This window comes from Camelus ferus, chromosome 25 (genome assembly GCF_009834535.1).
Source record: "Camelus ferus isolate YT-003-E chromosome 25, BCGSAC_Cfer_1.0, whole genome shotgun sequence".
NCBI lineage: Eukaryota > Metazoa > Chordata > Mammalia > Artiodactyla > Camelidae > Camelus > Camelus ferus.
The window spans coordinates 18,068,276-18,092,710 of record NC_045720.1 but is presented as its reverse complement, the minus strand read 5'-3'; the positions used below and the strand labels follow the sequence as shown (position 1 = coordinate 18,092,710).

Sequence of the window (24,435 nt, the reverse complement as noted above, 5' to 3'; positions counted from 1 at the left end):
CGTGGCTGGGGAATCCGGATTTATTCTGTAGGCCTTGGGGAGTAACTGACATATATAATAGGAAAGAACCAGGTCAGAGAGCTGTGTTTAGAGAGAAAATTCTCCACAGGGTGCAGAGCAGACAGGAGGAAGGAATTAGAGAAGGCTGTAAGCCTCAACGTGTCCACTGTTAATGGGCCTTTGAACCTACTGGGTTGGGACATTTTCTGATTGCTTGTGCAAATTCCTAATTGTAGAAAGGCCCTAAAGAGGAGCTACACTGCAAATGTAAATATGCATCCCTCTTTAAGAGGACAGACATACGGACACTGAGAACTCACAAAATAAGCTCAAGTATGGCCATTTGTGGAAGAAAATGAGAGTGGTCAGTGGAAGACATTCTGAAGCAGGACTATTCAGAGCTAAGCAAGGATGGAGGAAGCGCCAGGTTGCTAAGTGGGAAAACAGGGCTGGGGGCAGGCTGGGAAGATGCTAAGTATCTCAGAGTAAAACTAATTTTCTCTGAGTCAGAGAAAGCTATTAGCTGGGCAGTGGGATAACCACAAGCTTTACTATAAGGGTATATATTTTGCACTAAAGCCAGGGTGTCTCAGTGGCTTAGGCTACTTCTATTTTTTGAGGTTCCTGGTATTAAAAATGGAAGAAGGTCAAAACATACCAATGCAAACTGTGGTGTTTTAAATGATTGTTGACAAACCACTCCATGAGTTTTTGACATGGCACGTTATAGGATATAGAAATGTTATTCATGAAACAACTCTGGAATTTTTAAAAAGCAAATTAATAGCATACCCTGGGGTTGTCCAGTAATGGGACACAAGACACTGCTGGCAGAGGAACACCTACTTTCTCTCAATCCTGGCAGCATGTGTCTGTTCTCCACAGAAAACGTCCCATGTACTTAACACCAGCTCTCCAAAGCTGAGGTGAACATGAGCCCCAGGTCCAAGGGGCCCCCTTCCTGCTGTCATCTTCACCCCACAGGCCCCGAGAAGAGTCTGTTTCCAGGACTTAGTCCTTAGTGCCTCTCCTACCTTGCTGTAAGTGCATCCCTCTCCACGCTTTCCCAAGTAACGAGAACTGTGACTGTTACTGTCTTATTTCATGGCTTTATTCGCAGTTTCCTTTGGCTGTTCCCAGTGCCTTACCCTCCAGCTTCTCCTTGCTCAGAATCATCCTCCCTATAGCTGGCAAAGATCTCTCCCTTAAATACAAATCAGAACATGTCATGACCTTGCCTCAGAGTCTTAAATAGATTCCTCTATCCTCTAGGATAATGTTCAAATCCTTTTGCATGATGTCTGACACCCTACACGAGGGTCCCCAAGCTACCTTTCCAGTCTCGTTTCCTATTATTTCTCCAAAACTCCACACCTCCTACTTTCCCCCAAAGGTGCCATGTTCTTTCATTTCTCTGTGGTTTTGTTCCTGCTCTTATTTCTTCCTGAGAAATCCTCCTTTTCTAGCTAACTCTTACTCCTCTCTCATGCTCCCAGCAAGAGTGGCTTTCTGATCCCCTGGCCCATTCCGCATGTCTTCCGTACGGGGAGTGCTAGACAATGAGATCACTGAAGAGAGGGACTGCGGTTTGTTTAACTTTGTTTATCTTTGCATACCCATCCCTGCACCGTGCACAGTGAGGGCTCAATAAACCCCAGCTGGATGATGGGATTAATTGTCAATAATACCCCATGCTTTCAGAAGTAAATGCAAGTTCACTCGCAAACTACCTCTTAAAAACCATTTGCTCCGTAGGATTCAGCGTGATTGCCCATGGTTTTCTAGATTGTTCTCATAAGTAGCTCGGACGGTTGCAAAACGGTTCTCAGCCCCCGGGTCTCCATACAGACATGCTTTTTCCAAAGCAAGCCCTTTTTCTGTCTCAGTCACCTCCTGACTCGGCTGAGCCTGTTGAAGGACCCTTATAGGACTTCAATTCCTTGACTTGAGCACAGTTTTAGCCCAGCCCACAGAATCCTCGCCATCCTTCATTGCTAAGATGGCAGCATGCTGCTTATCTGCATGGAGTCATTTTCCGGGCAAGAAATAATGCATTATTAACACAGCTTTATTCTCAGGCCCGAGTTTGGCAGATAGAGCAACATTAGAGGATAATTGGAAGGTTAGCAAAATGTTGCTTTTTGGCTAATGAATCATTTCAGTGTTTGCACTGACAGCTCAGTAACAAGCTTGAAGACTGCTTTGCTTCAGACCATTAAACTTCGACAAACCAGTTATTAACTACAGCAACAGCCAGCGATCTGCGGGCGTTATTGCAATTATGGACCTTGTATGTAATTCTTTTTAATCATTAGTTGAGACAAGGTGAGCCTGATGACGGGGGGCTGACGACTGACAGTCCCCATCGCTGTGCAGCACACAAGGCAATAAACAGCTCTGGGGAGGACGCATCAGTCAGCAGAGGCTCTCTGCCGGGAAGACGGAGTAAGAGCAATAACTGTCACTGCTCCCAGACAGCAAGCCCTGCTCGAGAAGGAAAAGACAAGGTTGTCCTTTAACTTCTATTTTGGAGGTTGGAGGTCTTTTCTCAAAGGAGAAATAGACAGAAGTAGAGGGAACACGGCAAATGGAGAGAAAAACACGGCAGGTCTCCCATGGCTTGGGTTCTCTTCCTATGCTTTATTGGATTGTCGCTGCATTCAAGAATCTCACTGGAAGGTGCCTGCCCTTCTTACTGCTGCCCCCTATTCGTAACAGGGATCTCAGACCCAGGTGGACAACATAAGTTAGTGGAGCAGAAGGAAGTGGTGAAGACTATGGTAAAATTACAAGTCAAATAAAAGTACATCAGTGGGCCAGACTGTGCCACCTGGTTTACGGGCAAATCCTGCGTCCTCAGCCTGGAGAGCCTTTCCATCCTGGCTTTTACCTCTGCAGCCTCATCTTTCTGTATTCCCCTTTTTGAATCCTTATGCCTCAGTCTAACTGGGATGTTCTTCAAATGTGCCCCCACACTTCCTAATCTCTGTCCCTTAGTTCTCCTTGGAAGAGCCTCTCTTGTGCAATTCATTTCTACATGTTCAAATCCTACCCACTCTCTGTGTCTGTTTCTGTATTTGTCAACTTGGGGAAGAGAGGTGGGTTAAATCAACGTTAAGACCCTTTCTCGTCTTCAGTTCTGTGAGTCTGTGGCATGTCCACCAACCCTGGTGAGTACGCACGTGAATCAAGTTGCACTCTGGGGCCTTAATCCCATTACCACTCTGCACCCCCTAGGTGGGCGCATTGCTGGGAGTCTCGCTGTCCTCACAGACGCTGCCCATCTCTCAATTGACCTGACTGGTTTCCTGCTCAGTCTCTTCTCCTTGTGGCTGTCGTCGAAGCCCCCCTCCAAGCGGCTAACATTTGGATGGCACCGAGCAGGTACAGTACATCAACTGAGCATTAGCATGGAGTAGTGCTGCAGAGTCAAACCAAGGATAAAAATGGAAGGGACAAAACAAAGCCCTGTATGAAAATCCCTTAGAGGCACATCTCTGATGCACAGAGTAAAATAGATGTGAACGTGGGAATGTGGGTTCTCAATGCTAATTCAGCTAACAGCAGATTAATGGCATTACCTCTACTCCAACGGGACAACAGGAACACACACAGCATTTTACCAATCATCCCAGCTCGAGAATCTCAGTATATGGTAACAGCCATGATATTATTCATGAAATTACTCTGCATCTGAGAGAGAGGGCAGGGTAAAGCTTCTGCCATTTTGCAAAGTAAGGCACAGAGAGCCCAAGAGAGTTGGAGAGATTGAAGAGCTTCTGATCAGGGAGAGGGGAGTAGAATTTGGATCTCACTGCTCATACAGCATTAGGCCTTTCAGTGAATGGCTTGGCTGGATACCGTGTTCAATCAGCCATCAACAACAAGAAAAGGAGGAGGAATGGGAAGAGGAGGGAATGAAAGTTGACTTTTCCTCTCTTCTTCGATCTGGTTCTTTCACAGAGTGACTACTTACTCTTTGTAGGAAGGGCCCCAAGTATGATGAGGGTTTACTCTCTGGGAAATTTTTACTTTGGCTTATTTTTACAATCCACTCCTCATTCCAACACACATACCGCCAGTCTACTTCTCCTCCTCTGTATTATTCCTCATATCAGCTGGAGGAGCTTCTGGCTGAATGTGCAAATCATGTGAACAAAGAATTACAATTCCATGTTTTCATCCTGGTTGAGAAAAATCAATGTGAAGGAGGTCTGAGGGTAGAGCTCTGGCCAACATGCTAACACTCCAGCCTTCACCGAAAGGTGCTGCTCAACACACACCATGGTTTGAAGACTGACAACTGCAGACTGTAGTTTTTCAAGCTTAGAATAATAGGAAATTCTAATTTCATACCAAACAATTTATCAAAGTGGGTGCTTTGAAATGCCTTTCCTTTACATTCAGAGAGAGAGAGACAGAAGGCAGTCAACATCAATATAAAGAGCTGGTGACAATGTGATCTGAAGATGCTTTTTAGTCCCCAAAAAGGTGCTACACTTGGAAGACATATACCTCTGGCTGAGCACTTGTTATTTATCTGCACAAATTTTCACATGTACTTTACCCTTTCTGATACCATGGGTCAAAGCCATTTTGTAAACATAGAATGTAAAATACTATCTGAACATTCTCACCCTGGCCACAAAAGTCCATGAGCATTGACAAACCAGAAGACCAGTGCTGTTCAATAGAACTCTCTGCTTCAAGGGAAACGTTGTAGAATGGATAGTAAAATGTGGCCAGTGCTACTGAAGAACTGGATTTTTAATATTACTTACTTTAAACTTAAATAGCCACGTGTGATTGACGGCTACCGTACTAGGCAGCACCTCTACAGACATATAGGTGAAGATCAAAGAGCACATCAAACATGTAATTTCATGGATAACTATGTTTAGGAAGAAGCTAAGTATAAAAATGAGTTTATTTAAAGAGAATGTTAATTCATGCACCCCAATATTCATAGCAGCATTATTTACAATAGCTGAGATATGGAAGCAAGCTAAGTGTCCATCAACAGATGACTAGATAAAGATGTGATACACACACACACACACACACACACACACACACACACACACGGTGGAATACTACTCAGCCATGAAAAAGAACAAAATTTTGCCATTTGCAACATCAATGGACTTGAAGGGTATTAGGCTAAATGAAATAAGTCAGACAAAGACAAATACTGTATGATATCACTTATATATGGAATCTAAAAAATATAACAAGCTAGTAAATATAACAAAATAGAAATAGACTCATAGAAGTAGAAAACAAACTAGTGAGTACCAGTGAGGAGAGGGAAGGGGGGAGGGGCAAAGTAGGGGATTAAGAGGTGCAAACTATCACATATAAAATAAATAGTCTACAAGGATATATCATATAACACAGGGAACATAGCCAATATTTTATAATAACTACAAATGGAACATAACCTTTAAAAATTGTGAATCACTATCTTGTACACCCAAAACATGTAACATTGTATATCAACCACCCCTCAGTTAAAAAATAAGGAGAATGTTAAGTGGCTCATAAAACAGGTGGCATGTGGATACGGTAAAAATCATGAAGTCTAGGAAATAATATGTTATGTTGTTCTGCTTTAAAAGGAGGAGGGTCAAAATTGTGAATGGGCCGACCACTGGTTCACAGAATGTTTCTAGACCGTTGTAGGCTTTTAGAACCTATCCACAACGTTGAGTAAAAGATTAAGGTGAGGTGTAAGAATTCCTAAGTGAGCAAACGTACTTGACACTGCCAGCAGATTGAACACTATCTCATCTTTAAATATTCATGTAAATGCCTCCATTTTGATACTTCTTTTCCTTACGCTGGCTTGTAAAATGCAGTTAGAGTGTTAATATACCATTGAGTTTGCCTCTGTGTTTATAATACGTTGCGTTGGCAAATGAAACTCATTTTCATTAAGCCTCTGAAGTCCTCCCTTTTTACTGTTTTATTCTACAGAAGGCACCGATAATGGGTAGGTTGTAAATGTTTTATGGCAAAATTAAGAGTTTCTAAACACATTTTATTTTTGGGTTTCATTATTTCATCCCTAATAAGTTTCAATCATTTTAGCACCTGTTTAAATTAAAATACCTCAGGAAAACAGCAAGGGCAGGCAGCAGTTAATATGCTTTAAAAATTTGCTGAAAATTACTTAGTAATATGGAGCATAATGAACTCGCATGCTGGCGTTTTATGAATGCAACATTAAAGCGTCTCATCTTAGTGCTAAAATCCATCCAAACTTTTGCTTTGTGAATCACTGAGTGAACTAGTGTGAAGCTTTTTTTCAATTGGGGGAGAGGGGAGAGCAGTAATGTCTTATGACTCTTGGGGAGGTTAAGGTGATTTACAAACTCTGTGTATGGGTGTCTCTGTGCTTGAATCCCTAGAGATCCTTGGTGCCCTGCTGTCCATCCTATGCATCTGGGTGCTGACTGGTGTGTTGGTGTACCTGGCGTGTGAACGCTTGCTGTACCCCAATTACCAGATCCAGGCAACCATGATGATCATCATTTCAAGCTGCGCAGTGGCAGCCAACATTATGTAAGTCACTCACATACTGCCCATGAAGCTTGTCTAGACATAGATTTATGGGTTTTTGTTGTTATTGTTATCATTTGTTTTTAATCCTTCCACTTGTGACAGTGGTAGAGACCTGATAGAATGTTCAAATGGCTCTAAGACTGAAAATAAGGCTGGTTGTGCTAGTTTAAGTTATAGTGTGTTTTAATATTGGTTTCTAATGGCTACCGTTTTGAAAGCTTCCCATGCATCAGAGACTGCATTAAGATCTTTTGATCTACATTATCAGGCTCGATGTTCACAACACTCATACTTCACACATTAGGAAACTGAAGCTCAGTGAGGTTAAATAAACTGCCTACGAGGTAGCACAGAGCAGGATTTGAATCTAGATCCACCAGACCCAGAATTAAGTTTCTGACCATTCTACTCTTTCATGCAAATTAATGATTCCATGTGAGATGTGACTTAATCCTACTCTGTTTTTGTTGAACACATTATGGGTTCCCAGAGAACTGGGTTGGAAGGGACTTTAAATTTTATTTACTTTAGTTCCCTTTTTACTTTTGAATTCTCTTTTTGCAACATCCCCATAAAATGGTCATTAGTTTCATATATTTTAACAGATTGACAGGGAATTTATTTCTCTCATAAGCCGTCTATCTGAACTTTGCATCATTATGACTGCATGAAAATTCTTCCTTAACCTGTGTTAGACAAACTCTCTCCTTAGGTTCCATCTGTTGGTCCCTTCTCTTATCTGGGCAGTCTTAAATCATTCTTATGGGACATGTGATCATGTCCTACTGGACATGTGATCATTGCCATATCAGCCTGGTCTTCCCAAATAAATTACTTGCTTGCTCATGACAATGGGGTTTTGATCCTTTTTGGTTGATTTGCTCTTTCCTATTTGATAGTCTGATTTGGGGCAACTCTACTTATCTGTCTGTCTGTCTATCTATCTATCTATCAATGTATCTATCTACGTATCTGTGTATCTATCTGTCAATCATCTATCATCTGTGGTAGACAGAATAACGGCTCCTCAAGAATTTCCACATCCCAAACATTGGAAGTTCTGAGTCTGTTAAGCTACATGGTAAAAGGAACTTTGCAAATATGATTAAGTTAAGGATGGATCTCGAGATAGGGACATTATCCTGGATAATCCAGATTGGCCCAATGTAACCACAAAAGTCCTTATAAGAAGGAGGCATGAGATCAGAGGGGAGAAAAGATGCTGCAATACTGACTTTGAAGGTAGAGGAATGGGCTTGGAGCCAAGGAATGTAAGTGACCTCTAGAAGCTGGAAAAGATAAGAAAATGAATTCTCCCCTAGAACCTCCAGAAGGAATATAGTCCTACACACCCATTTTAGACCTCCGACCTCCAGAATTGTAAGATAATAAATTTACATCGTTCAACAGGATTTGTTGATGATTTGTTACGGAACCAATACGAAAGCCACATACTACGTATCATCTGTCTGTATCTTGCAATGCAGTGTGATGTGTGCGATGAGGCAGGTTTACGCATAAAAGTGGAGAAGACAGTGACAGAAGAATGGCATTTTAAAGTGTGTTTTTTTTTAAGAGAGGGCACAAAGAAATATTTGTAATTAGAGAACAGTCTGAGCACGGAATACATTTCTGCAATCACTCTCATGCCCTTGCCTTGTGCCTGCCTCAGTTCCTCACCTCTCAGTTTGCAAACTGTTGCTCAGAATCTTTGAGCCAAACAATTAGAAGAATGGTATTTGATCTGCTGTCGCTGGCTAGATCCCAATTTCCACCCAGTTGACCTGAAAAATGTGTTTCACACTGGCACTGGGTGAAAAAGTATGGGAAGATCAATGCAAATCTATCACTATAGGAGACAAATAAGCCAGAGCACGGTCCTGCTGACTGCGGGTCAATACCGTCATCTTTGCATAAGGAGAGCAACATGTCCGCAGGGCAGCAGGAACAATACACACATGAATAATTTCCTGAGTCACACAGGTTGTGTCGATGCTACATGAAGATGAAGGATGCTCCCAGCTAACTACCACGTAAATCTGGGACCTTGATGAAAGTGTGACTTTCTAAATAGATACCATCCAAATCTTTTTACTGCAACTGCTTTTGAACTTTAACCTTAATATTGCAAGTGCTTTTCATACTTAGACAAGGGAATTGAAAAGCGCTGATTTCCCTGTGCAAATAGGTAGTTATTTATGGATAAGGATACTAAGTGACAAATGTTTTCTCCCAGAACTGGGATTGCAGGTTTCAAGTGCTGCTAGATGCTGTATTGTCTGACTTCAGAGATATCAGAACTGTAATTTGGGAATAAATCTGTTCCTTAGGAAACCAAAAGCAGGACAGAAAGTTCTAATAGAAGTTGCTAAGGGATTCTAGGATGAAGATTATTGACAGAGCCTTCAGGGTACTGCATGCTAAGTTTTCTCTGCCTGAAACATTACCTCCTCTCTTAGCCCATTTAAATATAACCTTTCAAGTCCAGCGCACTGCTTTGTCTCTCTAACTAAATCAGGCTCCTCTGCGCACTATCGGTAGCACCAGGTCTTAACAGACTTAGCATAATTGGAATTTTCCATTCAAGTTTGTCTTTTTAAAATCTCTGCCCTCTCCATTGTACTCAGAGCTACAGTAGGTAGGGGCCACGTCTCTTTGTACCTTTATGTCCCAAACATTTAACAGTCCTTGGCATACAAAGTCTCTAAGTAAGTTGTTTTTTTTTAAATTTAAAATGAATAAAAGAATAAATGACAATATGATGAGGATGCATGGCAGACCTAGAAAGAAAGCCTATTAACTGCCAGGCATGTTAGGCTGTCTGAAGAAGTTTGAATGGTAATTCCTAATTGAGGGTGAAATTCTGCCCAAACACTGACACTCTAAAAAGTATAGATTATGTAATGGCCAAATTTTGGTGGCCAGCAGTCACTCCACTTTGTGATGATAACCTGAGATGTAACAGACACTTTACCTGCAAATAGACTGGGATTCATGCTACTAAACAGTAATTTTTAAAAATCTTTGTTCCAAAATGTACAGAAAGCATTTCAAGGCAAAACATAAGAGGTATTATTCCTGAAGTTGTAGATAAATAGAATTGGGTACATAATTTATAGGGCCTACTACTAATCTCATTGACTCAAACTGGAAATGTTAAATTTTGCAACGTATTATATACACATATAACATTTGTATATATTATAATGCCTTTATATATTTCAGTCTCTTGATAAATAGCTACTTATACATAAACATGGTACTCTCATCATTGGCCATTAGGAAATGATTTCAATTTCAAATTCTCATAGAAATGAACAAAATTAAAGATTAAAAATTTAACCTTGACGAAATTCACCACTTATTTTGTTTCATTCCTTTTTGCTGCTTTTTGCATTTGAAACCAATACAATTAGTTAAGCTCTCACCAAAGCTCAGCTTTAAGCCTAGCTCAGTGCCTGACATTCAGTAGACACTCAGCAAATGATATTTCCCCTCCTCATTGTCAAATACTTGGCTTTTATCTAAGAGGTGATGCTTTCCAGTTTTAATGTGAAACAGAGTAGCATAAGTAGATGGAAGAGAAAACTGAGGTGAATCTTCACCGTCTGTCCGTGTATGAAAAATTTTAAATTCTATGCTACTCTTGTTTTCAAAATTAGTCCAAAATAGCCCATTATAAAGCATTGATGCTTCAACTCTCTGCCTTTTTAGATAATGCAGGCTGTCATCAACTTCTCCATTAATGCTGCATAGGCTTTTAAGGGTTAAGCTCATGTGTGCTGAGAACATTGTCCTCTCTTCCAGACTAAGTGTGATTTTGCACCAGAGACGCCCCAGCCACAATCACAAAGAAGTGCAAGCTAATGCCAGCGTTAGAGCTGCCTTTGTACACGCCCTTGGAGATCTATTTCAGAGCATCAGCGTATTAACCAGTGCACTTATTATCTACTTTAAGGTGAGTATGTTTGAGTTACTTACTATCCAAGTAACTTTGGAGATTAAGCAGATTAGGTGGTACAGAAACTGACCCTCCAATATTAACTTAAAAGAGAGTGGGCAGCTTGTTTGCATACACAAATCACTTTTCAAGGTTTAAATAAACAAACACTCAAAGCCTGAAATCTTAGATTTTCCAAATTCCTAAGCTACATCTTTTACTGTAGGGCTGTCAGTCTTTCAAGAAAGTAGTTCCTTTTGTCATGTGGTTAAGATGGACAGCAATGGAACCACGAATAACTTAGGGTTCTTGGGTTGCACTCAACAGAAGAGATATCTAGCTGACTTAAGCAAAAAATAGATTTACTGGGCTGAAATTTATTGGATGTACGATCTACTCCTGTACAGAAATCAAGGGAAAAGTAAGGGCAACTTTTGGGACCTACATTTCAGAAACTATCCAACTTCTGTTCCAGGCACCATGCTAAGATAAATGTGATTCAACTAATCTTTTTTTCCCTGTTCTTGTCACTCTGCTGAAGATTTATACTTCTGGGAAAGGGAGTCCAATAGACTAAGTTGGGTCTTATATCTGTTGCCTGACTGGGGATGGTAGAGGACCTGACTGATGGCCCTTCCAGTATCACCTGCCATGGGGCAGAGGTAACTTCTTCCCAAAAAGTCAGGGTGTTAATGGAAAGTTAGAATAGATCCTGGGTGGGCCTCTGACCCTAAACAAATATTCACTACAGATCCCTATTTGGTAATACCAAGAACTACCAGCGGTGGGTGAGCATGGAGGCAGGGGGATATGGAGGAGAGGAGTGTTTAGCATCATGATTGTCAGTCAGCAGGGACTCTGTTATTTTTACTAAAAAATGAAAACACGTGCATAAAAATTACAATGGCGTGTCTGAATTCAGTGGAGCAAATACTTACTGAAAGCTTTAAGTTTAAGGCAAAATAGTTCAAAATTGTATGGGTTGCTGGAGTTTGAGAGTGTTCCTGCCAAGGTTACTCTTACTGAGCCTCCTAGAAATACTGAGGCACAAACTTTAGTGGCACAAAACCTCATCAAGGGCAGAATAGCAGGTGATTCACCCTGAGGCCAAGGGCTCCAGCGGTGAGAGGAAGAGAATGAGGCCTCAGTACGTACCCTTTGGACTGTATTAAAGATGCTTGCCTCGAGTGTGTGTCATACTTAGGAGCGAAAGAAAGAAACTAACCCAGTCTGCCAAGACCACGCTCCAGCTGCACCTTGGTCCCAGGCGACCTCCGAGCAGATGACGCTCTGTCTCCTTGTCATAATTAAGGCTGAGAAGTCACTGAATATTGTACAAGTGTGTGTGTGTTTTCACCACATACTCTGGACTTCTATTAATTTGAGAGAAGTTAAATCAGGCCTCTTGGGAGAACACGCAAGGATATTTTTCCCTTTACTTCTTCACTTAGGGGGAAATTACATGGCCTAGAGTCTCCCTTTCTTCAGGCACTGAGAGATGAGCACTTAGAAGAAGGAAGTCTTGCCCCTGAGTTGGCTATTAAGTGTCAGGAGGGTGACTGGGTGAAGGAAGCTTGGATGTTTACTTTGTTTATCAATCAGACTTTTTACATGAGAGGCCTGAATTCAATTAACCGAGGTCCCTGTATTTTCTAGCCAGACTATAAGATGGCCGATCCAATCTGCACATTTGTCTTTTCTGTCCTGGTTCTGGCCAGCACCGTCACTATCTTAAAGGACTTCTCCATCTTACTCATGGAAGGTAGGGGTGATTTAATTATTATTCTCAGCCCCAACGTTTCCTCTTCCCCAGCATCACAGAAGGGAGTGGCCTCAAGGGAGGCTCACTGTTAGTTTGTATAACAGAGAAAATGTAAACTTATAAGGAATTTTTGTGAAAACAGACATTGTCATTTTTATTCACATGGGAATAAATAAAAAGAACTGGCTTCTGTTTCTTTCTCCAAGCAACCGTTAAATGCTACGGCAGAGTGTAAAAACAATACATACAAACACCCGAGACAGACAGTGAGGGAGATAGAACAAAACTAAAAATTTAATCCCAAATAGATGGAAAAGACCTTAGAAAGGCTGCATAAATCTACCCATGGGCAGCATTATAATATATAAACTGCTCCTCAGGCTCGGTCAGGAGTTCTCAAACATTAGTGGTATTAGAACTACTTGGAGGGTCTGTTAAAACACAGATTGCTAGGGCCACCCCACAGGTCCTCAGACAGTAAGGCAGGGCCCCCAGATTTTGAATTTTTAACAAGATGTTGACGCTGCTGGGCCGAGGACTGTTCTTTGAGACCCACTTTTTCATACCGCCTAAGGGGTCCCTACGTGAGGACACTGGAAGCAGCACTTGGAAAATTCAGTCACAACTAGAGGTTTGCATCGTATCAAACCTTCAGATGAGCAGAACAATCCAGGCACTGGCTGAGCGTCTCTTTTCTACACAACACAGAGGACAAAAGGTAGACAGCCTCGGAGGGCACCTGCCTTCACGGCCGCTCGCCCTTCCTTCGCTTGGCATGCACTGCCCAGCACACACTTCAGGGTGTTGTTCCCAGGGGCCCTCTAACTCTTAGAAGGTGATAGCGCTGATCACAGTGAAACAGCAAGTGGAGTCAAACGCCACTGAGTAACCAGTGAACTTCCTCGCTCGGACGGGGACAATGCTTGGCTTGTTACGTCACAGAGGCATCCATTTCCCTTCTTGAGGGCCAAGTGCTGAGCTGCAGCTGATGCTTCTCCCCCTCCTCCTCCTCATTATTATTATTATTATTATTATTATTATTATTATTTATTATTATTATTATTATTATTATTAATCATTTAACATTTTTGCCCATGACTCCATGCACATTCTATGGCTAACATGAGAAAAGAACTCCTTTAATTTGTTTCTAGTACCCTGAGCTCTGTGCAGCTCATAGAGTAAAAAATTATGTTGACCAGCTCTTTGTTCTATGAAAGAACACGAAGTGGGACTCAACTGAGCTCAAACTGTAGTGAACTTTCAGTTAGCCCCAAGGAGGAAGCCCCCATGAGCAAGGTTCTTAAATCCTGAAAAGAAGGGTTAAGGATTCCCTCCTCCCTTTAAGTAGGTAGTTCTCGACTAGCTGCTCATTAATAGCATTTTTAAACACACTTACGCCCAGGCTCTTGACGCAGAGACTCTGATTTAACAGGAGCTGGCGCTGACGGTTCTTTTTTTTTTTTTTAAAAACATGCAGCATAGCTTGAGACGACAGAGCTGCCCAGTAGCTGGTAAATCTCAGTGCAATGGTTCTCAGCCTCGGCTGTGCTAGAGCCGCCAAGTGAGCGATGAAAATACTGACGCTGGGTCTTAGCTCCAAGAATCTGCTTTAATTGGTCTTGGGTGTAACCTGGTCAGCAGGACGTCTAAAGTCTCCTCTGATGACACTAATGTGCATCCAAGGTTGACAGCCACTCTGAAAGCATGTATATCTCAGAGCCACAGCCACAGAAATTTTCCTCAGGGGAATTTTAACGGAGCCCAGGCATATTTATTTTTAACAAACACAGCAGGTGTTTGCATATATATGGTTGAAGTGGAAGCTAAAAAGTGGTCATCCTTAGAGATCTCTTCTACAGCATCCTCTTTGGATCATCTTGAGTTGGCAAGGATTTACCTATTGCATCGAATGGCTTCACCTGAGTTGTGCTGGCTGAGTTGATCTTTTGAAAATTTTTAATCAAACTGTTACCTTTTATGATTCTAACCAACCACTGAGTTGGCTTCTCTGTAGCTAGCCAAAGCAAGTGCCCTTCCATTTTCATATCCCTTCATCTTCCATATGAAAATCCTTGCAATGTGTGAAAACAGGTGATCCTGCCTCCCTTAGCCTTCTCTTCTCCGGGCTAGACACACCCCAGTTCCTTTAGCCCCAAGGAACAGCTGACTGGCTGCCAGACTCCTCACTATTCCTTTAGAAACAAGGATGACAGTGAAACTATTACATTCTGCGGCCCAGATATTAAACCCCGGCTAATGTACCTAAAATAATAGAGATTCTACAGACTGCGTAATGAGATGGCATTATGATGTTAGGATCCCCCATGAACACAGTCCACCAGGTGACCTGCTGCACAGCTAACACTTGTACAGCATTACAGTTTACAAAGGGCAGAGGTTTTCTCGCTTGCTCACCCAAGGACGCTGTTGACTACACGATGTTATCATCCCTATTTTACTACAAATGTGCTGAGGATCAGAGACATTCCAAGAGCTGGGGAAATTCTCAATAGTTGTAGTCAGAATGCTAACCTGGGATAATCTGATATGAAATCTCACGTCATTTCATTTTGCTTGCCAGATGATTGCGAAGGTAATTGGAAAAAGCACTATTGGCTTATTAACACACCCTGAAAATGAAGAATGGTTAATGTTGCTGATGATTGCACAGAAAATCTGTGAATATTATTTGTGAACCTTTGATTGACATTAAGACCACTGAAGTAGTCATGTGAATCTGCTTCATAAACATTTGAAATAAGAAGCCATAAGTGGAGAGGGCAAGTTAACATTTTAGTTGGGACACTGCAACCCCAATTAGCCAAGGCAGTGAGCTGGATTTGGTGGAATAACAACAGCCTCCCGCTCTTTCCTCTTGGCAGGTGCGCCTAGGAACCTGCACTACAGTGGTGTGAAGGAGCTCATCCTAGCGGTGGATGGGGTGGTGTCTGTGCACAGCTTGCATGTCTGGGCGCTAACAATGAACCAAGTGATTCTCTCAGCTCACGTTGCTGCCGGTCAGTGAGTTCCTAAACACCCTGGACAAAATTCAGTCCTTGTCCTGTGGAGTCAGTAGTTTCCTTCGTTTTTGTAGAGCAGTCCTTAGTGTCTGTGGCCTGTCGGAACAACTGTAAAGTGTCTTGTGTTACCAAGGGCCTTTGAAAACCTTCCTCCCCCCATCAATGTCATCATGGCAACAGTGATAGGGATGCCAGCCCTTGAGGAGGCTGACTGCAGAGGGTTAGAGAGTAGAACGAAAGGCTCATATGCCACCCAAACTTCAAGGCCTTAAACTCTGTTTGACTGGGTGTCCTATCGTTTAAGTAATAGGAATGAGGTTCACAAGAAATCTTCATTGAGGATCTTTGGTGTGTAAGATGCTCTGCCTCTTATCAAAGAGAGAAAGATGAAGGAGACACAGGTCCCATCCTTAAGGTTCTAAAAAGTTAAAACATGTACTAGTTGGAATTAATGGTGATTCCTTTACTGGATGATTAGAAATTCTGTAACTATGTGAGATAACTCCTAGAATTTGGGATTTATTCTAAAAACTACTTTTTCAAGGAGAAGGTGATTTTGTTCATGATGCATCCTTGGGCCAAGAAAATGAGCACTGCCTCCGGAGACAGCTCAGGCCAAGGGTGATACATGAGGCTGCTCAGAAACCACTGAGTTACTCAGAGGCCAGGTACAAGAAGGGCCATTTCAGGACTGTGCTTTCTCAGACATGCTGATCTTTGCTGGGAGGCTTGGATCTGGCTGCAGGGAATTTACAGCATCCGCTACACCAATATTTCACCGCAAGTGGAAGAGCCTAGTAAACAGTCAGGATGCTATGGAGGCAAGTTTCCAGCCTCCTGATACCTTTTGGGGCAAGAGAAAAGACGGTAGTGAGGGTTGCTGCTCTCAGAAAGGTCTGTGGGAGCTCTAATTGCTTCCTGGTTCCTGTCACTAGCCTTGATATAAATCCTGGTTAGATATAAGGGTGGCCACCCGGAGAACCCTGGCAACTGGTGAGCAGGGCTGCATGAGAAATCATTATTCTGTCACAGCTTTTTCCATGGCTTATCTTACCTTCCATCCTCAGCTCCTAGGAGTGCTGGGCCCCAGAGAGGACTGTGGGCAGGAGTTCCCATGGTGATGCAATGCTCCCCTGCACTAGAATGTCCCCTGCCTTGTCTGTGTGAATGGTTGTCAGAGCCCGTGTGGCTCCTTCTGAGTGCTCAACCTGTGCCCCAGCCCACCAGGTCAAAGACAAAGTACTTGAAGCTGAGATCAGCAGTCGCCCCTGTAAGTGTGTGCAATCAGTGCCCATCTCACTCTGGTTCTTTATCAACAGCAGCCAGCCGGGATGGCCAGGTTGTTCGGAGAGAAATTGCTCAAGCCCTCAGCGGTAGCTTCCCTGTGCACTCACTCACCATTCAGATGGAATCTCCAGCCGACCAGGACCCAGACTGCCCTTTCTGTGAAGACCCCCGGGACTAGCTCAGTCACACCGTCAGCTCCTCAATTTCAACAGGCGACTCCGTGCTGCTCCGCAGTGTCTAAGAAACCAAAGGGAGAAGCCTGAGAAATTCATGATGCAGTACAATGCACATTTTATCCTTCTTTATTTAGCTCCATCCACCATGAATGAAAATGCACTCAGATTCATCAGTCAATTGGATTATCAACCCATCAGTAGCTGTGCTCAGTAACAGAAATGTGTACACAGATGATTCTTGACTGGGGCTGAAATATCAGCTGTTTGTAACTGCAGGTAATAAAACCTCAATAACACATCTCCGGGATGAGCGGGCAAAGGGGAACTCAGGAAAGTCTTACCAGGAATCAGTGGCAAGGAAAGAGTCATAAAATTCTTTCTAGACCACAAAAAGCAAAAAAAAAAAAAAAAAAAAAAAAAGGAGAGTCAAGACAGGGGTAAAAGGGAATTTGGGGCTTAATACTCCATTACAACATGACCTTCCCACGATGCTGTCACAATTTGGGGTAGTATCTTTCGACTCCCTGTCAACATCACTAGTCACTAAATGGGAGAGAAGTCCCTCTCCTCATCTTGCTTGTACATTATGTTGTGATACGTCTGAAATGACTGAATTACATTTTACTTCTCTCTATAAAAGGCCTGTACAAATGAAAAATTATAAAGCTGCTGCTGTTTGAGTGTTTTCATATGGTGCAGCCTAATAATACAAGAAAACAAAGAGGCACAGAGAGGCAGAGTATTTACCCCCAGTTACATGGAAAATAATTTAGTCCAAGAATTAAGAGAAGAGCTCCCAGGTCTTGAATGCTTATGGAGCACCAACGCTTGTTGAAGTATTACACTGGGCTATTTAGATATGTCCCCTCATTTCATTCTAATGATAACTTTGAAAGGTTGGAATTAATATCATCATAGAATAGATAAGGGCATAAGGCTGATGGAGGTTAAGCACCTTAACTAATGTCATTCATTCATTCATTCATTTAGAAATACTTTTCAATGCAGGCTATGGGCTGAGCATTGGTAAACCAAGGTGACATGGCCTTTGCCTTCATGGAGCTCTTTCCCTTTGGTGGGAGACGGGCACTATACTAGTAAACACCGCCACGAATGTACTACAAATAGCAGCAGAAGGAAGAGGGGCTGATTTAGATTGGGGGAGGTCAATAGAGAGTCTCTCTGAAGAAATGGCATCCAAGTTGAGACCTGAACAAAACGGTAGGTGGTAGCCAAACACACTGTGGAAGGAAGCACATTCTAGAAGAAGCAAGAGAATGAATGGACGCCTTGAGGAAAGAACTGGGTGCGTCTGAGGAACTGAGGAAGGTCCTTGGAGCTGGAGGGTACGAACTGAAGGGGGAGTTAAGGAATATGCAGGACATGAAGCAGGAGAAACCGGCAAATCCAAGTTAGAAAGTAGCTGAAACCCAGAACTATTTTGTCCAAAATCCCATCTATGCTCTCTGTTTGAACAGTTTGGTTTTTTTGTTTTTTTGTTTTTTTTGGCTCTTTCTTTTTGACCAAATAATCGGCATTGACAATCAGCCATTATTTCAGAAGTGCATGCAACCAAAACAGGTCTACGTTCCTCAAAAGACTGGGATGAATAACTTGCTGAGTTTAGAAGTAAAGGACTGACCGTGCTTCGGTAGTGGCACCTGTCTAAGGTGGCCCTGGCTTTGTACCGTCTACACAGGAGTCTGGCTAAAGAAAGAGGAAACCTAAACTAACTGAAGTGGTTGTGTGCTGACCTGCCAAAAGACTGTGCCCCCAGAGACCCTGTGCTATGCCAGTGACAATGGGGATCTGAAAGGGAGATGAGTGTGACAGGGTGGAAACAGGGGACTCTGCAGTAGAGGAATGGCCGTGAGCAGGAATCAGAAACCATGCTGTCCGTCCCATTCTGCTCCCTTTCAGATCTGTGACCTCTAGCTGGTCCTCAATTTCTCTGAGCTTTAGATTCCTCATCTGCAAACAGGGATTATATTTTCATCAGAGGGTTTCTGTTGGAATTACATGGGATAACAAATGTAAATGACAAGGTTTTTGTGTGGTAAAAAGTGAGTGCTCAATAGATATACTTTCCAATCCAGGGTTTCTGAACCTCGGCATTACTGATACTTTGGGCTGGATGACTCTTTGTGGTGGAGGAATTATTCCAACACAATAACAGAATGTTGTTCCGGTGTATCATAGGATGTTAACTCCAGGCTGGCCCAGCCCTGGGCTCTACCCACCAGCTCCCATTAGCACTCTCCACTCCCAGTTGTAATACACACACACACACACACACACACACACACACACACACTTATAGGTTAAATGGGGAAAATGGCAGATGACTGGAGCATGGAAGTCTTGGCACTCAAGATGGCTGTCTTTGGACAAGAAGCCAATGGGATAAGAGGAAATAACTTGAGGTCACGATGCCAGATCCACTTCTGTTCACTTTCCAAATCCTCCAACAAGGGGGCAGGAGTATTTAATATGGTTTGTCTGAGACTAGAACCTTCTTTGGACTGGGGTTTACTCCTAGGCAAGGTCACTGTGTCTTATAGCCAGGGACACATGATCTCATTTTTTCTCTTCTTGCCTCCTTGGTAAATAAACCTGGGCAAGAGTGTGTCTCCTTGATCCAGGCCAGGCACGGTTCTTTCCTTCTCTTTTCCAAGTCCCCTGAGCAGAGAACTGAGTGAATAAGTTAGGCCAAGGTCTTCCATGCGGATCCAGTCATCCGTCTCTCCCTCCCACTCCCACTTTACACAGGGAGAATTGAACGTACCGGTCTCAAGATTTATGTTTAAATAGTAGAAAGGAAATGGAAGGCTCACTTCAGCCTTCAGCAAAAACAGTGTGTTCTAAACCAGGAAACGTTTCACTGGGTTATTGGATCCTGACTCAGATATTAAGGATGTGGTATTTTTGATTTGAATTCTGCTATTACTTTTTGTATGTCTCTCATCTGTGGAAAATGAAGTAAATTAAAGGTATGAAGGCTTTAGTGGGTCTGGTTTGGAACCTGAACTTCTGTATTTCTTAACACACCGAGAGATGATTCTAAAGAGCAGCCAGAGTCTAGAAGAACCTCCATCAAAGGCGGTCACTAAGTGGGAGTTTCAGACCCCCAGGTATCTACAATTATGTCTTAAACGGTAACCATGGGGATGGGGTATGAAGGGAGCACAGAGAAAGATGAGGACCACAGTGTGGGCGTGGCCATTGAGGCTTCATGTCATTGAGCTGACCGCCAGGCTGGACGCGGAGTTACCTGTGGAGGTTCTCCAGGCAGATGAACGGAAGGGCAGCCCAGGCAGAGGGAAGACTGCATGTAAGTCGTGCTGGTTTTTATCTGCTGGTTTGTAATTTGAAAAGCAGAGTATAGGTGGCAAAGAAAATGTTCAACTCCGTGATGTTTAAAACGATGTGATTTTTGCTACTTGATCATTATGAGTATCAGGGGGAACAGGAGCTCTATCCTGGATGATTTTTATGTCATTGTCAGCATCCAGGAGGGTGCTGGAAACCCAGCAGGCATTAATAATTGCTGAGGCAATGACTCTGGGGCCATATGTGGGCCTTACCATCATTTTTCATTCACATTTGTATTTTTCTGAAATTTCGAGGGCCAAGAAAACATTGACTTTGACTGAGGAGGTCACATCTGTGCCATCTCTGCAAATGAGCCGGCACCGCTGATACAGCTACTCAGTATTCTGCGGGCGGCTCGCCCTGCCTGGTGGAGACACACAGACATGTCCCCTACCTCAGAAGGCACGTTTAGCGACCAGAATTAGAGCCACTCAGGCTCCTAGTGTCTCTTGCCTCAGCTGGCTCTCAAAATGGAAGGGATGGTTCACGCCAACTCATTTCTCCTGTCTCAAGGGCCACTGAATGGTTCCGCTTTTCTGTATTTTGTGCAGGACAGAGCTCTTCAGACCAGATGACCTGGCAAACACAAGTTCCAGCGTCACTGTCTGCTCTGTTTTGTTTTTGAAATCACGTTAATCTTTGATTTTATGTCAGAAACACATTGAAGGCTGGGTCATCGTTAGGCAGAGGGATTTGTATGTCAACCAAAGGGACTGCCGCAGGGCTCCCGGTCCTTTCTGATGTTTCACTGAAATTCTGCTTCTTTAGTCAACTAGGTGGAAAAGTCGGGATGGTAGGTGTTTTTGTGTAAAAGTCAATACAATCTGAAAGGGAGTTTTCAGGATCCGAGATCAAAGAGCAGCTGCCGCCACGAGGCTTCACGCACCAGGCATCAGTGTGGAAGGCCTGCTTCTCTTCTGCCTCCTCCTTGGCACGGTCAGAAAGAACTCCAGGCCACTGAAGTTACTGGAATAGTGTAGTAGAATTCTTCACTTTGTGGCATTTGAAACATTACTTCTCTGGCTATTGAAACATTAATGCTGTTTCATCCCTTTCAAAGCCACACGCTTTATTCTTCAGAATACTAAAATCAGGCCAACTCTGCTATCGTGCTTCATCCTTAACATGCTTCTCTGTCATCCAGCACGCGGTCAAGATTTATCTAGGGCTCTATGGTGATGTTAGGGCCCATAGAAGAAATTTATGTGCTCCGTATGTTTGGTTACAGATGGGAAATGGGAATGTTGAAGGGCAGGGCAGGAGGAATGCTTACACTCTGAACATCAGTTCTGCTGACTGCCCGAGTATGAGCCTTAGTTCTCCCCTTTATTAGCTCTGTGACCTCGAGCTAGTTACTTAAATGCTGTGTCCCTGTTTCCTGATGAGTAAAACCTCCCTACTCAGATGTCAGAGAATTTAATACATGAAGAAATTTAAAGAGGTTGGACCTGTGCAGAGCATGAAGTTAGCACTCAGTAAATATTAACGGCAATTTCTTGTTATGCACAAAGTGAGCATGTACATGTGTGTGCACGGAGATTTGTATCTTGCCAACTTTGAAAAGGTTTAGAGTCATCCACACACTCCCCCAAGAGAGTGGCAAAATTATTGGTGAGAATTAAAGGGCCCTTCCTCTCACATGGGACAACTGGGACTTGCTGAGATAAAGATATTTATCAGAGAGAGCTTTACCTAGTAAGTGAATCCCGGATTCATTAAAATAAGTCCCTTTCTGACATGCTCTCAAAACTTCTATTTTTACCTTTGAAGTAAAAGCTGAATGAGTCACTCACGGTGCCTTTATTTGCAAAGTCTAACTGTCCAGTTCAATGAAGGCAGAGTCACAGACCTCCCAGACCTCTGACCCTGTTCCTGTGAAATATCGCTTCCTTGGTTTCCTGGCTTCTCTTTCTCTCATGTAGCTGCAACTTGCTCTAACCAGGTCCTTTTTTTTTTTTTTTTTTTCCTGCTGGTCTCTAAATTGTCATTGGCATATTCGGATAATTCACTTATCTGTTAAATTTTGTAAGCCAACAAAGGCCTTGAGCACTCTGGTATCCAAAAAAAAAGTGCCCCTGGGCATACACATTTTATAGATTCTTGGAGAATGCTGCTCTCCAGCTCCATCCCCACCTAGTGAAACAGGAGCCAGAAAACCCCGCAAGGAGACAAACCTCACTTTCTGCAGTTAGCTTTCAAGTACCTTCAGGAAATGATTTTCTCAGCTCATCTCCTCGTTTTGGATAGCAGGGCAGTCTGCTTAAATGACTATTTACAAAAATCATTAAAGGCACCAAGCAAATGTTGTCTTTGAATACCCACATCCCCAGTTTTACAAGTCCTGCGCCGCGTGACAGTGAGGAAAGCACTTAATAGTCCAGGGCAGGTGGATGTTAAGAAGGAAAAAAAAAAGGTGACCATATGTGATTCAGTTCCCTCACTTTCAGATTTCACACTTAACGTTTGTCATTCTGTTACTGGGCACCTGTTTAAATTCTATTTTGAAATGTTAATGTATGTTGAAAACAAAATCAGGAAAAGGAGCTTGGGTTAAGGCATTGTCTTTTGATCACCAAAATCAGGAGAGAAAATGTTTCTCACGACGCCAGTCAGGACTGAGATGAGGATACACACGTCCACTCACAGTCTTTTATTGGAGGGAAGAACCCATTTGGGGAGCAGATCGGTCTAAGAGAGATCAAAGGTGATCTAAGCATCAGAGACCCTTTTGACATCATCCCAGTCATTGCAGTGAAACCCCAGCAGGGGAAGAGGATGGTGGTCAGAGGCAGTGGTCGCCCTCGACAGTCGCAAAAAAATCAAACACACTTGTGCTTCTTTAACCATAAAGGCCAGGAAGTGACCAGAGATGTCAGGCTGAATTGCACTCCTTCCAGGTGTGTCAAGCAAGCCCCAGGAGACAATGTATCAATATAATTGCCCTGTATTTCCTTTCTTCAAAGAGGTACCAGTTTGCTGAAAGCATAATTGTCCTATTTGCAGCCATTAAAACCATGTGGTTGTTGTACACAGTCCAATGGTACCGTCAAATGCTATTTCCCTAGATCTGTAGAGTTGAGGAGTGTTTGGGGTACTACAGAGGAGGAAGGGGTGCCAGCTGTGCTGAGATATCGTAAACTATAGTGAGTTAGCCTACACAATAGGATCAGCATCAGATGTGACTTTGGGGTCTTGTTTGAAGTTGAACTGCATTCTTCAAATGGGATTCAGTGGGAACTTAATAAACTAATGCCCTGTTTCTTTTCCATCTCCTCTCCTATTTTTTACAGAGATGAATAGGGGATTTTACTTGACAGGTGCATGGGATTTATTAAAAAAATTTCTGTTACTGTCCCGTTCTCCCCTCCAAATTTGTCTCTGACATGGCAGAAGTCCAGAAAAATGAGTACCCTGTGTGGACATTTCATTAAAGCAATACATTCTATGAATAATTAATAGCCCAGAAAGATGAAGCCTCCTTTTCTGGTTTCTACTTTCTCGTAGAGTTCGGAACCTTGTATGAATTTGGATAGGGGAAGGACAGTTCAGCTTTCCCTGGCTCAGTAAGTCCTGGATTCATAAACAAGAAGCAAATTCTCTTTCCATTCAATCTCCAATCCTTTATAAACCATGGAGAAGATTTTTCAGGATCTTAGATGAGACTATCTTTAATGTTGACCAAAGAGAAAATTCTGAGGGAAGCACTGTGATCAAGCACAGCTCATGAGGACATTAGTTTTCTTCTTATTATTGTCATAATTTATATTATTTTGATAGCTTTTAAACACCCTAGACTCTACCACTTATACCTCAACTATGGAGAGTGTTCTATCTGGCTATAAACATTTGCATAATATATACTTCAATATAGAGATTTTAAAGAAAACTTCTAATTCCCCATCTTGAAACTTTCATTAATTCATTAACTAGTGTAATTCATTTTTTCCAACTGATTTTACTAATACTTATTGATCAAGTAAGGCACACATCAGACACATGTAAGGGAGTGTGATACTGATGTAGATACATTTATATTAGTCAAGAAGATTTTTATTTATATTATGGATTAAGAAATGACCGAATATCTAAACCCTGGAGGTCCTGAAAAAATCCTAATACTCACATGCTAGGTATCAACTCTGAGAAGTAAACACACCTGCATTGCTCTCCCTTTAAAAATGTATTTTATGATGGTATTGCTCAGGTGCAGTCAAATCATGAGATTAGTCACATTTCCTAATGAAATTTTACTGATGGTTCTAGAACTTGGTGAAGTATTTCACTTCACTTTTTTCTCCAGTTACTGAGATA

The 24,435-nt window shown here is 42.5% G+C and overlaps 1 protein-coding gene across 3 annotated transcripts in view; it reads left to right on the top strand.

Annotated features, from left to right (window-relative positions):
* Positions 1-19,531, top strand: part of SLC30A8 (solute carrier family 30 member 8) — a 34,745-nt gene extending 15,214 nt beyond the window's left edge. The window contains exons 3-8 of one of the 3 annotated variants that reach the window (XM_032467884.1): positions 3,238-3,384; positions 6,411-6,564; positions 10,372-10,522; positions 12,161-12,266; positions 15,152-15,286; positions 16,612-19,531. In XM_032467884.1, the coding sequence (XP_032323775.1) occupies positions 3,238-3,384; positions 6,411-6,564; positions 10,372-10,522; positions 12,161-12,266; positions 15,152-15,286; positions 16,612-16,754 (836 nt within the window). In that variant the 3' untranslated portion in view covers positions 16,755-19,531. Of the gene's footprint in view, positions 1-3,237; positions 3,385-6,410; positions 6,565-10,371; positions 10,523-12,160; positions 12,267-15,151; positions 15,287-16,608 lie in introns of all 3 variants that reach the window. The other 2 variants (XM_006186484.3, XM_032467885.1) reach the window with 2 other exon arrangements.
* Positions 19,532-24,435: the final 4,904 nt, after the last annotated feature.